This window comes from Myotis yumanensis, unplaced genomic scaffold (genome assembly GCF_028538775.1).
Source record: "Myotis yumanensis isolate MYYU_CA2020_CCGP unplaced genomic scaffold, mMyoYum1.0.hap1 SCAF_19, whole genome shotgun sequence".
In the NCBI taxonomy this organism is placed as follows: Eukaryota; Metazoa; Chordata; class Mammalia; order Chiroptera; family Vespertilionidae; genus Myotis; species Myotis yumanensis.
Genome location: NW_027223770.1, coordinates 11415905 through 11433195, shown reverse-complemented (window position 1 = coordinate 11433195; position 17291 = coordinate 11415905). Strand labels below are relative to the sequence as shown.

At 49.7% G+C, this 17291-nt stretch overlaps 1 protein-coding gene across 1 annotated transcript in view; it reads right to left on the bottom strand.

The window, feature by feature from the left end:
* The window catches only part of MLXIP (MLX interacting protein), a 50344-nt gene extending 34486 nt beyond the window's left edge, over positions 1 to 15858 (bottom strand). Inside the window, exon 1 of the mRNA XM_070400025.1 lies at positions 15418 to 15858. Coding sequence (XP_070256126.1) covers positions 15418 to 15830 — 413 coding nt within the window. The 5' untranslated portion in view covers positions 15831 to 15858. The remainder of the gene's footprint in view (positions 1 to 15417) is intronic.
* Positions 15859 to 17291: the final 1433 nt, after the last annotated feature.

Here is a 17291-nt window from a genome sequence, read left to right as displayed (position 1 = left end):
AACCTGTCTCAGCAGAGAAAACACTGTACCTCTAATAAATCCAAATTCTATTTCAATATCGTTTAGAAGCAGAAGATATGGTGTTTAAGAACTATACAGCTATCTGCCAAAATCTTTCCAGATCAGATCAAATATGGATAGAAAACCCAAGAGCTAGAAAAGGTAGGGAACGTGTGCAAGGTGGCTACACAGACCATACTCTTGTGTGTAAATGTGTGTGTTGGGGGGAGGGTCCATTCCTTTCTTAACCACCGCAAACACACACACACACTTACACTGGGGAGGTAAAGACAGAGGTAATGTAAGGTCAAATATATAGGTTAGAAACTTTAAACAGGAGCCAAGAGAGAGGCTTCCTCAGTCTAATTTAAAAGTATAATCTTGTTTCAATTATAACCAAATCAATTGTCTGGAGTTAAGTCAAATTATTATCCCTTTCCTTCACCACAGAATCACTCCATGAAACAGCCCCACCTTAATCAAGCATGGTGGTGAAGGGGTAATAGTCCAAAGTGGAATGTAAAGCTAAGCGTAACCTATGATCCAAGAATTTCACAAAATGGAGAATCAACCTTCCAACTCCAAGACAAGATTATTTAAATAATTGCCCAAGTTCCTCATAACTCGGAGTATTTGATTACTAGGAGCATGCATTCTTCTGGGGTTTATCAGGCAGACAGTCTTAAGATTTTTGTATCTAGAAGATGATAGTCCTGTGACTTTAAATAGAGCCTGGGGCAGAAAGAACACAAAAGAGTGAGAACACATCAAAAGACTTTCCTTGTGCCTGTGGCAAACAGCACAATACACTCCTTCAACTCTTCGGCTAAAACTCAGTTCTAAACTACATCCAACCTAGATTAAACTCATTTTCCCAGAATACCTAATATCTGAACTCAGACAGTAAATTATAGACTGAAACAAAACTTAAAAGTGGAGCTCACATACAAATTCAGATTTCTTCCAATTTTTCAAATATGCCAGATCTTGTAACACTGGCAAGAATCACCTGGAGCCGAGTGATGGCTGTCCCCTTTAGATCAGGCAGATATTCTCTACCTCACCACAGACCCCACTGCTCCCTATTGCCTTTCCATCACAGAGACCAAGTCCATTTCACTTATGCCGGCATGGTTTTCATAACAAAGAAATGTTTCTCTGTAACCATGACTTTGAAAGGCAAAAAATAAAAGATATCAAAGGTCCCCTTAGCCTTACAAATGGCCAGCTTTATTTCCTGGCCCATGTGGGCATTTGAGTTGTGACCCCCCTAACAGACAATGTTAAGAGGGAAAAAGATCGCCCTGACTGGTTTGGCTCAGTGGATAGAGCGTCGGACTGCAGACTGAAGGGTCCCAGGTTCAGTTCTGGTCAAGGGCATGTACCTTGGTTGTGGGCACATCCCCAGTAAGGGGTGTGCGGGAGGCAGCTGATCGATGCTTCTCTCTCATCGATGTTTCTAACTCTCTATGCCTCTCCCTTCCTCTCTGTGGAAAATCAATTATATATATATATATATATCTATATCTATATCTATATCTATATCTATATCTATATCTATATCTATATTTTTTAAAGAGGGCCCTGGCTGGTTTGGCTCAGTGGATAGAGTGTCGGCCTGTGGACTGAAGGGTCGCAAGTTCAATTCTGGTCAGGGGCATGTGCCTTGGTTGCAGGCACATTTCCAGTGGGAGGTGTGCAGGAGGCAGCTGATCGATGTTTCTCTCTCATCGATGTTTCTAACTCTATATCCCTCTCCCTTCCTCTCTGTAAAAAAATCAATAAAATATATTTTTTTTAAAAAAGAGGGAAAAAGGTCTTCTTAATAGGATTACCTTACAGAGGGGGCAAGTTGGAGAACCAATTTCTGAGTCAATTTTAATCTAGGGGAAATGCTTAGGGCAGGTCACTTTCCCAATCACTCTCATTTTCTGTACACGGGAGAGAGAGAATTATGAAATTTCTAGACACTGACATATTTAAGATCGTTAACATCATATAGTTCTGTGCTTCCCAAGTCAGATTCCCTAAAGTTAATATTGAAAACCTGAACTGTTTTTGAAATATTTTTTTAAACAACAGCTTTATTGAAACATAATTTACACACCATGAAATTCACCCTTTAAAAGTGTTTGTTGGTGCCCTAACCAGTTTGGCTCAGTGGATAGAGCATCGGCCTGCGGACTCAAGGGTCCCAGGTTTGATTCCGGTCAAGGGCATGTACCTTGGTTGCAGGCACATCCCCAGTAGGAGGTGTGCAGGAGGCAGCTGATCGGTGTTTCTCTCTCATCTCTGTTTCTAACTCTCTATCCCTCTCCCTCCCCCTCTGTAAAAAAATCAATAAAATATATTTTAAAAAATAAACTAAACTAAGAGTGTTTGTTGGTTTTAGTATATTCAGAGTTGTGCAGCTACTACCATTCTCTAATTTTAAAGCATTTTTATCACTCCCTTAAAAAAAAACCATAAAAAAACACCATAACCATGCCTGGCTGGTGTGGCTAAGTGGTTGAATGTTGACCCATGAACCCGGAGGTCAGGGTTCGATTCCTAGTCAGGGCACATGCCCAGGTTGCCAGGGGCATGTACCTTGGTTGCGGGCACATCCCCAGTAGGGGTCGTGCAGGAGGCAGCCAATTGATGATTCTCTCTCATCACTGATGTTTCTATCCCTCTTTTGTTCTCCCTTCCTCTCTGAAATCAACAAAACATTTTTTTTTTAAAACACCCATAACAATTAGCAGTGACTGTATTCTCCCTTTCCCCTCTCCAGCCTCCCTCAGAGGCAAGTACTGGTGTGATTTTCTTCAACACCGGTTACTTATGTCTATCCTAGAACTTCATATAAGTGGAATTGTTGTATACTCTTTTGGGTAAGGCTTGTTTCATTCAACATAATGTCTCTGAGATTCATCCATGTTGTTGCACATACCAGCAGTTTGTTCTTTCTTATTGCTCAATGCAACTTGTTTCTAAGGCAGTATCTCTCAAAAACAAAAGGTCTGTTAAGAAAAATAAGATCAGTAAACATGACTCTCTTCTCTCTTGCTTTTTTTTTTTTTTTTTTTTTTACAGTTAAGGACACCATGACTTAGAGGGGCTAAGTGATATATTGTTAGTCAGTGGCACCACTGCACTGTCCTGTGTTGTCCAATCCAATCATCTTTCTACCACATCCATTGACACTTCCTAGTCTCACCGGTAAGGAAGTCCCTATCTGAATCGGTGAGAGAATTCTGTTACAGGAAATGGAAAGTCAATACCCAAGTAATGAAGGTAGTAGGCTTCCCTCAAAGACATGTCTGTCAATGAGTGGATAAACAAAAATGGCATACTAATGCAATGGAAGACTATTCATGAATAAAAAGGAATAAAATACTGACATGCATTGCATCGTGAGTTAATCCCGAAAACATGCTAAGTGAAAAAAGTCAAACATAAAAGGACACGTATAATATGATTCCATTTATATTAAATGTCTACAAAAGGCAAATCCACAGACACAGAAAGCGGATTAGTGGTTGTCTGGGGCTAAGGTGGGAATTGGGATTAACCACAAAAGGGCATGAGAGATTGTAGTGTGGTGATGGAATACAGTTCTAAAACTGGATTGTGACCACTGATTGTACAACTAAAAACTGAATGAACTGCCCTGACCGGTTTGGCTCAGTGGATAGAGCGTCGGCCTTCGGACTAAAGGGTCCCAGGTTCGATTTCGGTCAGGGGCATGTACCTTGGTTGCGGGCACATCCCCAGTGGGGAGTGTGCAGGAGGCAGCTGATCGGTGTTTCTCTCTCATCGATGATTCTGACTCTCTATTCCTCTCCCTTCCTCTCTGTAAAAAATCAATAAAATCTATTTTTTAAAAAACTGAAAGAACTTAAAATGAGTGCATTCTGTGATATGTAAATGATACCTCAATAAAGTTGTTAAACAACAACTTGTCTGTATAAGTGAATGAAAGAGTCCTGCTCTAAGGCAGAAGATCTGTTTAATAACTTAAAAAACAAAGGAGGCAATTTAAGAGACCCTACTACTCAACTAGAAAATAATTGTTTAAAACAAAAATCTAATATAATCATAAATGGTTTTAAGAATTCATTGCAAGTGTTTTGTTTTAATAAGTAAAAGAATTGTAAATTAGCATTCTCTAAAGCTCAGTATTAAGCTATCTGGGTAGGTCCCATAAGACAAGGTAGTCCATTTGCAAATGGGCCAGTTACCCTGTGAGCATAGGAAGAAGTTCTGTAGGTTTTTTTTAAGCTAGATTATTGGGTAAATATCCAGAAACTAAGTTAATACCCTTACTTTCTATATAAGGTGCTGCTTCTTGTTTCTATGACTGAGTTTGTCTCATAGTCACTGACCAAAAGAGGCCCAGGAGCTGCTTTCAGAAACAGTGGAAGTGTGCTGCCTCAGTCCCCATGTTTCCACTCCCCAGAGCAACTGCAACTCCACAAGCCTCTGTTCCTACCAGCAGTCTGGCTCTCTCTGCTGGCCCCTTATGAACTCTGACTTAGCTTTCCTCTTCACTGTTAGTGGGATGCTTTATGTTCACTTCTGAGACTCAAAAGCTAATGACAAGGAATTCTGCTTTTGGAATTATTTTTCCAGATCGTGGACACTTTTCTGGAGCTACCAAAAAAACCCCCCTTGTACACTGCCTCCTTCCAGAAGAGTTTTCTGATGATGCAGTCTAACCCCGAATACATTAAGAACGCTAGATTTAGAGAAGTGTCTTTAGGGCATTCAAGACCAGCAATATTGCTCCACCACAACCAGCCCCAACTGAGTAAAAACACCATTCAGGATATAGGATAGTATGTATTTCACCAGAAAAAAATCACTACTTTCCGAAAGCCAGCTCAAAACTCCAAAACTTCCCCTCCCCAATTATCCCCTTCATGAGGCACGACAGAGGGTAGGGAGGCTAGATGAGCAGCATGGACCGAAGAACCCAGGGTGGCTGGACTGGTCAGGCTAAGCGGAGAATTGTTCTGATAATAGTGAGGCTGTCACTGGGTCACCCCCTTGCAGCCTCTTCCCAGGGGAGCTGCCCTACCCACAGCTCCGTCTTTCAGGGTGGCCAGGCAGCCAAGTTTAGCATGCACAGCAGTGGTAGCCACACAGCTGACTAAACCATCTCAGCTTTCTCATTCCAGTAATGGCTCCCAGGGCTTAGACCAAAACCTCAGAGTCATTGTTAATTTCTTTTTTTTTTTTCCTTTCATCCTGAATGTCCAATCCATCAGCGACTTCAAAACCCACCATGAATCATCCACTTTTCATCACCCACACTGCTACCATCCTCGTCTGAGAATGGTGCCAACAGACGCTCAGTGGTACCCGTTTCCACTCATGGCCTCCTATTGACTAGTCTCCAGAGTGGCCTAAACAAACCGTACTCCCCAGTGCAATGAGCATAATTTCCCAACTTATTACCAAGGCCAACAAGGCCCCTCTCCTCTTCAGTCATTCTGACTACTCACCCCTGCCCCCACATACCAGCCTGGATGACTATCCACTCAGGTTTCAGTTCAAACCTGAAATGTCACCTCCTCAAAGAACTTCCGAGATCAGCGGAGATAAAGTATCCACTCACCTCCATCCCCTGTCACTTGCCATCTTCCCTCCTGCTATATGTTCTTCACTGCAGGAACAATAGAAATCTACTTTGCTTGCTGATTCTCCTACTAGAATATAAACCCCGTGAGGGGAGATGACTCATCTGTCCTGTTGACTACTGTATCCCCAAGAGCTGGAGCAGTGTCTGGCACACAATAGAGACCTGATTAATACTTCTGAAAAGAATAAGCACTTGTGCCAAGAGCAACCAGTCCAAAGACCATGGCTAGATGCACGCTCTGTGGCTGGTGAGGGTCTACTCAGAGAGGGAGGGGCCAGCTAGTCTCCCCCTCAAATATTTGAATTGGAGGCTGAGGCTAATTTAATTAGACAACTGGCAAAGAGCACTGATGGTAATAGAAAGCTCGAAGCAAGGTCTGTGTGTGAAATACAGGCCACTGCAAGCTCCAGCCAGGCCGAGGCAGAAGTTCCCATAAGCAGAAGCTGTGAAGCAGAGAACAGGACAGCAGGTGAGAGAGCCAGCTGGTGGCAGCAGGATGAAAGCCACAAAGAAAAACAGAGCCTGAGAGAGGAGACCAGTCACTAAGGGAAGTACCTAATTATCAGGAAAGAAGGGCAAATTCTCCTGCTGAAGACCCAGAGCTGCCTGGAACCCAGCTGCAGCCTCCATGGAATTAGCCAATGCAGGAATCCCGGAATTATCATGAAATTACCAGCACCCTTCCAGATAACCAGCTCCCTTCCTGGTACTTGCAATAAACCCCCATTGTATGAAGGCCCCTGATCCATGTAGCCAAAAGAGCTCTGACTAAAACACAAGTCCTGTGGCCTGGAATTCTAACTATAGAAAGAATTCCAACAAAAGATGGAATATATCACCTAAGCGATTTGCTATCTGGACTGCACATATTATACCCAAGAAGTAATTCAATTTCAGTAATTTAATTCAATGGGAGCTCACAGTGAATTTTTCATCAGCCATTATATGAATCCTTAAAAATAAGTAACATTAAGTTTCTACAATACTCTACTGTAGGAATTGTACTGAGAAGCAAGAATAAGGCCAACTTCACAGACTTTTCCTTTTTAAAAAAAAAAATATTTTATTGATTTTTTACAGAGAGGAAGGGAGAGGAATAGAGAGTTAGAAACATCGATCAGCTGCCTCCTGAACACCCCCTACTGGGGATGTGCCAGCAACCAAGGTACATGCCCTTGACCAGAATCGAACCTGGGACCCTTGAGTCCGCAGGTCGACGCTCTATCTACTGAGCCAAACCAGTTAGGGCCAGACCTTTCCTTTTAAACGAGGTCCCTCCTATCACAAGATCCCCTGAACTGGCACCTAATACACTCAGCAGAACTTGATATAACTCCAGGGCATGCTGCTATGCTCTCCGGTGGTGGGAGAAGAAATAAGAAAGACTTTTTTATACTTGGGTTATGTGCTTAAAAACATTACCTTAATAAACTTTGGAAACCAAGTCTGTATTAGTTTCTCTTGCTGCTATAACAAATAACCACAAAATTTATGGCTTAGAATACAAATTTATTATCTGACTAGGGGCCCGGTGCACAAAATTCGTGCAGGGGCGGGGGGTCCCTCAGCCCAGCCTACCCCCTCTCACATACTGGGAGCCCTCAGGGGATTTCCTACTGACGGCTTAGGCCCTCTCCCTGCTCCCCTTGGGGAGCAGGCCTAAGCCGCAGTCTGGCCTTCCTTTGTGAGAGGCGACCGGGCTGATCAGGGGAAGGCACCAGCCCCATCACCCCGCTGCTGCAGCCACTGTCAGTCACTGCAGCCACCAAGGTGTTTTCATCAACATGGACTCCAGTCCCTTCACCGTGAAAAAATGACAACTTTCTTTAGGCATTTTCAAGATGTGTCTTTCATAGGATATGACATTTCTTTATTATTTTTTTTATCCTCACCTGAGGATATGTTTCCATTGATTTTTAGAGAATGTGGAAGAGAAAGGGAAAGACAGAGAAACATCAAAGTGAGAGGAACACTTTGATTGGTTGCCTCCTGCATGAGCACTGACCTGGGCCCAGCCAGGGAAGAGCCTGCAACCTAGGTACATGCCCTTGGTCAGAATTGAACCCAGACCCTGTGGTAGGCAGGCCGAGACATTATCTACTGAGCCAAACCGGCTAGGGCAGGATATGATATTTCTTAGCCCCTTCAGCAGCAGACCTTCATTTTTTTCTCCAGGAATGAGGTGGAAAAACCCTACATCACCTTCTTGGATTCTTATTACCCAAGTTACTAAGAATATTACCAGTGGCATACAGGGAGCTTAGCCAATGAGCGGTCAGAAAAGGTGTTTCCTCTGTAGTTCACACCGATCCCCGGCTCAGCCCCTGCCTAGGCCTAAGGCCTTAGGCCAAACGCTAGGCCTGGGCAGGGCACCCCCAGCCCCGTGCAATCGCTGGCTCCGCCCCTGCCCAGGCCTCAGGCTGGGGCGTTAGGCCTGGGCAGGGGACCCCCAGTCCGCTCCGATCGCCTGCCCAGGCCTAAGACCTCTGGCTGGGGCCTTAGGCCTGGGCAGGGGACCCCCAGCCCGCTCCAATCGCAGGCTCTGCCCCTGCCCAGGCCTCAGGCTTCTGGCCAAGGAGATCGCAGGCCCCACCCCTGTCCAGGCCTCAGGCCTCTGGCTGGGGCCTTAGGCCTGGGCAAGGGACTCCCCAGCCCGCTCCGATCGCAGGCTCCGCCCCTGCCCAGGCCTCAGGCCCCTGGCCAGGGCATTAGGCCTGGGCAGGGGAGCCCCAGCCTGCTCCGATTGCAGGCTCTGCCCCTGCCCAGGCCTCAGGCTTCTGGCCCAGGTGATCGCCGGCTCCGCCTCCCTGGGTGGCGTCTGACGCTGCCCGCCCCGCCTCTCCAGTCCCCGATCTGCGGCCGGATCCCGCAGGCGGGCGTCTGGCGCTGCCCGCCCCACCTGCAGTATGCAAATTTAACAGCCATCTTTGTTGGGTTAATTTGCATACTCTTCTGATTGACTGGTGAGCATAGTGAAGGTATGGTCAATTAGCATCTTTGTCTTTTATTAGTGTAGATAGTCCTGGAGGTCAGAAGTCTGAAATGGGTCTCACTGGCTAAAATCAAGATGACAGCAGACTGAATTCCTTCTGAAGATCTAAGGGAGAATTGTTCCTTGCCTTTTCCAGTTTCTTGAGGAAGCCCACATTCCTTAACTCTGGGCCCCTTCCTCCAGCTTCAAAGCCAACATCAGGCCAAGCCCTCCCGCTGCTCTTTCTCTCTGGTTCTCTCTTTTGATTTCCTCTTCTACTTTTAAGGAGGACCCTTGAGATTACATTGGGGCCATCCAAATAATCCAAAATAATATTCCCGTTTTAAACCCACTGATTAACAACCTTAACTCTTCTTTGCTGTGTAACCCAACATATTCACAGGTTGTGGGGACTAGGATGTGGACATCTTGGTGAGGGTGGGGGCATTAATCTGCCTACCACTCCAGTCCATATGAGCCACCATACACACACCACCTAGCAAAACACTTTGGCCTGTTGTCCCACTCCACACCAACATCCCATAAAGCATTGTTCCACAGAGGTGGTTTGCCTTTGCACAGCTGAAGATAAATAAAAGTTTGCAGAAGCAAGACCAGGTACCTGAGCTTCCCTTTTCAATTGCATATATATTTCCTAATCACTCAGTATGTGCCAGACACTGTTAGGTTCTGTGGGCAAATCAAAGGTGAAGACAGCGGAAATTCTGGTAGCTTAGGTCTATGTAATGGCATGAGGCAGAATCAATAAGGGTTGTGGACTTACAGAGGACCATGGCGTTTACTCCCTTTGGGTTTATCAGGGCAACTGGTGTCCAAGCTGAGTCTTGAAGAAAGGATAGGATTTCACCAGTGGGGAAGGGCAGCCATGAAAGGGGATGGGGCCACCTAAAGGCATTCATTTTCCCCATCTTGGATTCTCCATGTCTTCCGTTAGGAGAAAAATTGGTATTTTCGCCTCCTCTCTAACAAGACTGCAGACTTTTATGAGCAGATAAGGGAGATAGCGTTTCAGCTCCAGACACTGTCTTGGACAAGTTGACTAACCTCTTGGTGATAGGACAAATTAACTTCTATGCTCAGGTTTTCTTTCTTTTTTTTAAATATGAAAAATAAGAACTCAACCATGACCTACCTGAGAAGGTTAGTGTGAGAAATGCTTAAGATAACATAAAGAGAATCTAGGATATAGTTGTTGCTCAGTTAATCTGATTCTCTTCTCCTAACCTAGTAAATAAACTCCCACCACCTCTCTTCTAGCCTCTTTTCCCAGGATATTCCCGATTTTATCACCCTTCGCCTTTCCATCAGGATGGCAATTAGCCAATCAGGCTCTATATAAAAAGGAAATTTGGTCCTAAACTACTAAAGGGAAGATGATAGGTAAAAGGAACACTGAGGCTTCCTGCTGGGCAATGTGATTCATAATTTTTAACCCTTAACATGGGAAGGGGCAATGCACATTAAACCCTGATGTCAGGGGAAACAGTCCACATTGATCCAGTTATGTAAACACACACACACTCAATCATTGGCACCACCATAGACCTGGTTCATGTTTTTTATCACAGTCCTTGCTAATTGTTCTACAATTGTCTATCTGTTGCCCACGCCAAGTTTGTGAGCTCCTCAAGGAGAGAGCCTGTCCTTCTCATCTCTGTAGCCCTAGCTCCCATCCAAACCTTTTAATGGCACACTATCCTATATAATAAAAGGCTAATATGCAAATAGACCGAACAGCAGAACAACTGAACAACCGAACAATCAGTCACTATGATGTGCGCTGACCACCAGGGGGCATGTGTGGAACATGGTGGGCATTGGCCGCAGCAGGATGGTGGAGCAGGTGAGTGGGGGTGCCAGACCAAGGCGGGACACCAGTCACTGTCATTGAGGCAAGCCTCTGGTGGTTACTGAAATTCTTTGCTCCTGCATGCCCTGGTTCCGCCCAGTGCTCGCACCTACTGCTGGCACCAGCCCCGCTTGCACCCACTGCCAGCGCCCAGCACTGGCCCTGGTCGCTTGGCGCTGTCAGCGGATGTGAGAGGCAACTGCCGGCCCTGATTGCCCCTCAGGGCTTCTCCACCTCCCCCTGCTCCTAAGGGGAGAACGGGGCCAGTAGCCACTTCTCACACCCACTGCCAGAGCCAGCCCCACTCGCACCCATAGCCAGTGTCAGAACCGCCATTCGCACCTGCTGCTGGTGCCCAGCCTGGGTCCCAATCGCTTGGCGCCATCAGCAGGTGTGAACAGCTGCTGGCCCTGATTGTCCCTGAGGGCTTCTCTACCTCCCTCTGCTCCTAAGGGGCGATCAGGGCAGCAGCTGCTGCTCACACCCTCTGTGGACACTGGTCCCACTCACACCCACTGCTGGCACTGGACGCAACTGCTCCGAGCCTTCAGCACGCTGTCAGCATGTGGGAGCGGAGGAGGTGGGAGGGGAGCTGCTGACAGATAGGGGTCTGGTTGCTGCAGTGGGAGGGGCTGGGCAGGGGTGCAGAGGATGGGCCAAGACCCGCCCCTGTGCCTACTGCAGCCTCGTGGCCCACAGTTCCTTTCAAGGTGCACAAATTCGTGCACTGGGCCCCTAATATAGTGATAAAGGACTAAAGAAAGCACAGGAAGAAAAACTGTGTCTTCAGCATGGTTGCAGAAGAGTCAAACTAACTTAGTCATTTGTGTAAACGGTTCCCATTTACAACTAGTTACCAGGCCTAGCATCAGTAAGTTCTTCTTTTCAAAACTTAAAGTTTGAAGAGCACAGTGCTCTAAACCTTTAATCCCTGCTATTCCTAAGTCTGGCAGAGATTCCCGCCTTGGGTCAAGAACAAAGGGTTACTATACAGGCTACACTTACTCAAGTCACAGTCTAGAAACTTGTATCCCAAGGCCATCTCACAGTCCAAATTAAAAGGTCTCCTCAAGCCCTGACCGGTTTGGCTCAGTGGATGGAGCGTCAGCCTGCGGACTGAAGGGTCCCGGGTTTGATTCCGGTCAAGGGCATGTACCTTGGTCGCGGGCACATTCCCAGTGGGAGGTGTGTAGGAGGCAGCTGATCGATGTTTCTCTCCCATCGATGTTTCTAACTCTCTATCCCTCTCCCTTCCTCTCTGTAAAAAAAATCAATAAAACATATTTTTAAAAAAGTTTAAAAAAAAAAGGTCTCCTCAAATCTCCACTTCATCAGAAACCCATTGTGCAGAGAGCTCCTGCTTGTCTCTAAATACATAAAAAGACTGTCACCCCTCCCCTCAGGTTCACACCAAGGCTCCCTAATAAAGAGCTACATAAAAAGCTAGAGAAGTGAAACCAAAACCAACCACAAAGAGCTATATACTAGATGCATTCAGAATCTGTGTGGGTGATTTACATGTGTGACATTCCTTAAAATGCTAAGAGGACAAGAACCATGAACTGTGTTCTAGAGTACACAGCTCCATTGTGGAGCCTTAGAAAGTATGGGCAAACCAAGAATGTGTCTACTGAGTATCTGTCGAGCACACATTTGAAAGCCACACTAAAAGACCTGTCAGATACATCATTTCCTTTCGTTTACAGATGAGAAACTGGGACTCCTAGTCAATGTCAGCTGAATGAGGATGCAGAGTTGGATTCCGCCTGTTAAACCTCTTATTTGCCAGGTACTAGACACATTCGCAGACATAATCTCAATTAATCCTAACATTCACCCTGCAGGGCAGTTTTATCCTCCCCATTTTACAGTGACAGAAAGGCTGAGAAAAGGTACGCTTCTATCATAGAGATTTTGCCTTGGGGAAAGCAACTATTTCCCTTCAAAACGTCCCAATTATTGAGCACACAATCAAGATAGGAAGGACAGCCCTGACCAGTTTGGCTCAGTGGCTAGAGCGTCGTCGGCCTGTGGACTGAAGAGTCCCAGGTTCGATTCTGGTCAAGGGCATGTACCTTGGTTGTGGGCACATCCCCAGTAGGGGGTGTTCCGGAGGCAGCTGATCGATGTTTCTCTCTCATGGATGTTTCTAACTCTCTATCCCTCTCCTTCCTCTCTGTAAAAAAATCAGTAAAATATATTTTTTTAAAAAAGATAGGAAAGACATAGGTTTTAAGGAAACGATATGAAGTTGGAGTCCCATCAGCACTGCTATTTACTCACGTGGGCCACTGGGCACTCACAGTCCCGATTCCTCCAACATCCTATTTCCCCACCCAAAGTCAGCCTGCCAAAGACCCTTCAGGAGGCCAAGACTTTGCATGTTCAGGAACAGAGCATATTCAGAGTCCCGAGACCACTTCACAGGGCTGGGGAAAAACAACCACAACTTCCCCTGCACTTAGTTCCTCCCTCAAAAGGGCTGTTGAACCTCATCTGGAAACAGCTGGAAGGCAGCAGTTCACAGGAAACCAAAAAAAAACATATAGCACAGAGTGTACCAGGGAGAGTTAGGCAGCTAGAACGAAGAGGCCAGGGGACACACAGGAAGTTGGTTAGAAAGAGCCCATGCCAGAAACAGTCATGCAGCAGAGGAAGGAGGCCAGGAGGGGAGGCCCAGTTGGCCTTCCTCTTGGCCAAGGAGAAGGAGAAAACTGCAAACAGTGGTGAAGGCTCAGGCCCCCCCGAAAGGAAAGTCAGACCACCTCTGAGGTTGAGTCTTCTTCCCCGGTTGCCTCCTACTCCTCTGACAGCCAGCCAGTGGTCGTGACGGACAGCTGAGGACAGGAACTCCCCTCTGTTCCCGGCTGCTTTCTATGCCAGAGGCTACGTCCCAGTCCACTAACTGGTTTTGAGTCATTCCTCTGTCACGCTGTACCCAAGCTCCACACACCAACTCAACTCGAGGGCCAGCCACACCGGCCTCACACAGAGGCAGGGCACCCCCATGAGGAATCACTCGGCTGGCAGCACCCACGGAGGACCTGCAGTGGCAGGACCTGTGCACAGGGAGTAGCAGTAAAGCAAGAGAGCCAGTGGGGTGGGAGGTGTTAAGAGCAAGATAAGTCTCCCATCAAACTAAGTGTGCATTTTGCAATCAAGAAAGTTAATTGAGCAATGGCCAGTTGCCAAAATACTTTTGAAAGAAGTGTGTGTGAGGCGGGGAATGCCATTACTAAAATTCCTTGGTGTTAGTTGACAATAAACCTTTAGGTTATCTAAACTGAGGGCAAAGAGGAGACTGGTTTATTCTTTGCTGTAGGGGAGCGCTTTCTAGCCCATACCTCCTGCAACTCAGCCATCCATTCTCTCCCTGTACATGGAGTTTATATTAAAATAGAGAAGAGGATTAAGTTCTTTTAATAAAACACATTCCTGTCTTTCACCCCTTGTTTTGTGTGAAAGGGCTCTCGCGCGCTGGGGCATATGCTACAATGGGTTTGGTTGCAATGGAAGTGCTCAAAATTTGAGATAGAGTAAGCAGAGCTTAAAGGAAGGCCGAGGGCTGCAGTTCCAACACCATTTGTTTTAAAAAACAAAAACAAAAACCAGAACATCTTCACAGGCTCGGTGCCAGCTCAAACTGGCAAGACCAGAGTAGCAAAGCAGAGCCCGACCAAGGCGCCATTAAAGGGAGCGCTGTGGGTAACCTGCAGCCATGGGGCCAACAAACCGCCAGGGAAGGCGGTTGGAGAGGAAACGGGAGGGTGGGGGCATTTCAGGAACATAACAAAGGAACAAATGGATTAATCATTTATTCCAGAGGAGGAAAATGTCACCCAGAGCCCTGTATCTAGTGTTTCAACTTCCGGCAAATGGGTAATGTTTCTGGGTTCATGGCTCTCCCCGCCCCCCCCCAAAAAAAAAGGGGGGTGGGTGGGATATGTTCCTCCTCTTCTTCACACTTTTCTGGAATCTCCCAGGAAACTTCCGAGGCAGCCTGCAGAGAACACCCTACGAAGGCCTGAGCCAGTCCAGGGACTGAGCCAATAACCCCGCCGAGCAGAGACCCTGCCCTGGCGAGAGCTGGGGTGCAGGCCGGGGCTCCCTGCAGAGTCCAAATTAGTTCTGCTGCTGAGGCAGAAGCCACCTGAGGCTAACACCTAGCTCACGAGGAAGGAAGCGAAGGCAGAGGGAGGGCCAGGCATTTCAGTGCCTTTGGGAAAAAAAGAGACCTCTGCCCAGAGCCAACCCCACACGTAGGGTGGCGCTGGGACGCCTGCCCTCCGCACCGGCATCTCCGTATCAGGTTTCAGGGCCGCCAGCGAACCCTGCGCCTTGCCAGGAGGACAGGCTGCACCTCCAACAGCTGTGCTTCCAGAAGTCTTCCTGGGAGACGCCCAGGGCCCCTCCCGAGCTGGGGGAGGGCTTCCCGGTGGAGGTGGGGGACGGGGGCCGGAGACCCAGCCTCCCTCCGCCGGGACGAGGAAAGGAGCCTCCAGCTCGGAGCCGGGCGCGGCGGCGCAGGGAAGCACTGCGCCCACCGACCTCCCCTCCCACGGCCGCCGAGGGAAGCAGCGACGCCTTTATGCCCCCGGGATCCGGGAGGAAGCAGGCTCCCACCATGCAGGGCCGGACCCGCACCGAGACCCCGCCGCGCAGGGGGCCGTCACCCAGACGCCGCTGGCGACCCGCGAGGCGTCCGGTCCCACCTCGGTGGCCCCGGGGACCCTGGGAGGAGGCAGCGGTGCGGAGCGCGAAGCCGGAAGAACCGAGAGCGGCGGGCAGGGGAAGAGGCCAGGAACCCTCCCCGAGCGGGGCGACCCCGGGGGAAGGCGTGGTGTCCAGGGGTCCCCCACCCCCGGACGGCCCAGCCCCCCACGCTGGTTTCATCCGCTGAGGGAGCGCGGCTTGACAGGTGGGGCCGGACGGCGTCGCCGGGCCCCCTACCTGTAGGCCAGGGTCATGCACTCGAAGAGCTTGGTGAGCGAGGCGTCGATGGACAGGTGGCAGGAGCTGGTCTTGCCGAAGCTGTAGGTCTGGCACGTCTGCTTGTTGACCGTGTCGAAATCGTAGCCCTTCTTGGGCGGGTGCTCGCGGTGCGGCGACGACACCATGAAGTGGCCGCTGTGGATGATCTGCTGGCGGCGCGGCGGCTCCTCGCGGCCCGGCCCGGCCCAGGGCGGCGGCGGCGCGGCGCTCGCGTGGGCCCGGGCCGCGGTGGCCGCTCCGGAGGCGGGCGGCGGGGACGGCTCATCCGTGTCCGAGTCGTCGTCGTCCTCAGGCACCGGGGGTTTGAGCAGCACCGGGCGGCCCCGGCTGCTGGGCCGGCGCGGGGAGCACATGAAGACGTCGGCGGCCATGGGAGCGCCCGGTCCGGGGCATCCCACGGGGCCCGGGCCGACGCGGGCGGGCGGGCGGGCGAGCGAGGCTGAGGGGACGCCGGCCCGGCCCGCGCGCCGACTGCCCGCGAGCGCGCCGAGGGGCGTGAGGGGGAGGGCGCGGGCTGACGGGGCCGCCTCGCGCCCGCCCCCCGAGTGACGTCACCGGCGCGTCTCGGCCAATCGGATGCCCGCGTCGGCCTCTTAAAGGCGCAGGGGAGCCTTTCGGTATCTAGGCGGACAAAAAGAAAAAAAACAGGGAGAGCCGGGGCCACGCCTCCGAGCCCCGCCCCTCGCCGCCCCCTCCCCTCCGGGCTGTCCTGGTGCCGGGGGACGCGGTGGCCAGGTAGTGCCGGTCGCCAGGGTCCCGGCACAGGGAGGCGTGGGCCGAGCGGGCCGTGCTGACCCCGCCCCACGCTCCGGGGAATCGCCCTGCGGCCCAGCTGCGGGCGGGGCGGGCCCTCCACGTGGTGGGTGGGGGTGGGGCTCCCCCTCCCTTCTCCCCGCCCCCCCCACCCACCCCCGTCCCCCGCCCTCCGCTTTCTTCTGCAGAGCCCGGAACTGCGTCCTAAGGACTCCTGCCTGATGCTGGGGGCACTGTGATTGTTGTCCCATTTTATTGATGAGAAGACTGAGTCGCAGAAGAGCAAAGGCCTTTTTCGACCGTGAAAAGGAGACCAAGAAAACTTCTCACGGAGACCTCGCTTAACGCAGAGGTGGAAGGTGGCTCTGCCAAGTTGAGGCGTTATCCTGGGAGATCGCAGCACGTCCGTCCGCAGGGGCGCTTGTTCAGATCATCGGTTTGGAGGGCGAGCCAGCCCACATAAACCATTGCAAAGAAAAAAGAAAAAATAAATGAATACAAAGTGCTTAGCACAACACCTGGCCCAGGATGAGTGTTCAATAAATGCACAATGTAGACGTATCTAAAGAATGCCAATACCCAACCACTTTTGACCTACAGAAACGGCAGTTTGGCATGGTTCAATCTAATAGTTAACACTTCTAGAAAGCTGAGAAAGTTTTAGGAACTCAGAGCCAGTCTGGGATGGGGGTGGCGTAGGGAGAGTGGGGGTGGCAGGGCACCAAGAGGCCTAGTGTGGCCCCTGGGCCCAGAGCACCCACCCTAGTCCCAGCAGGACCTCGTGAGTCCTCTACTGACTCACCCCTCCTCTGCTTTGAGGCCAGTTTCACTTCCACATTTGGATGCAGGCTGATGGCCTTGCCCCACCCTCCTCCTGAAGGGGAGGGTGTTGGGAATGGAAAGGAGGAAGGGCTCACCAAACCGTCTGCACTCACTCCTTTCCTAGACGTCTCTGAGGAGGAGTAGGTCGCCAGGGACTGCCAGCTTCCGCTATGAGTTTGAGATCCCCACCCCCTTTGCCCAAACCATCGCTTTGAACTCTGGCTGCAAAAAGGTGAAGGTCCAGCCTATGATTTGCC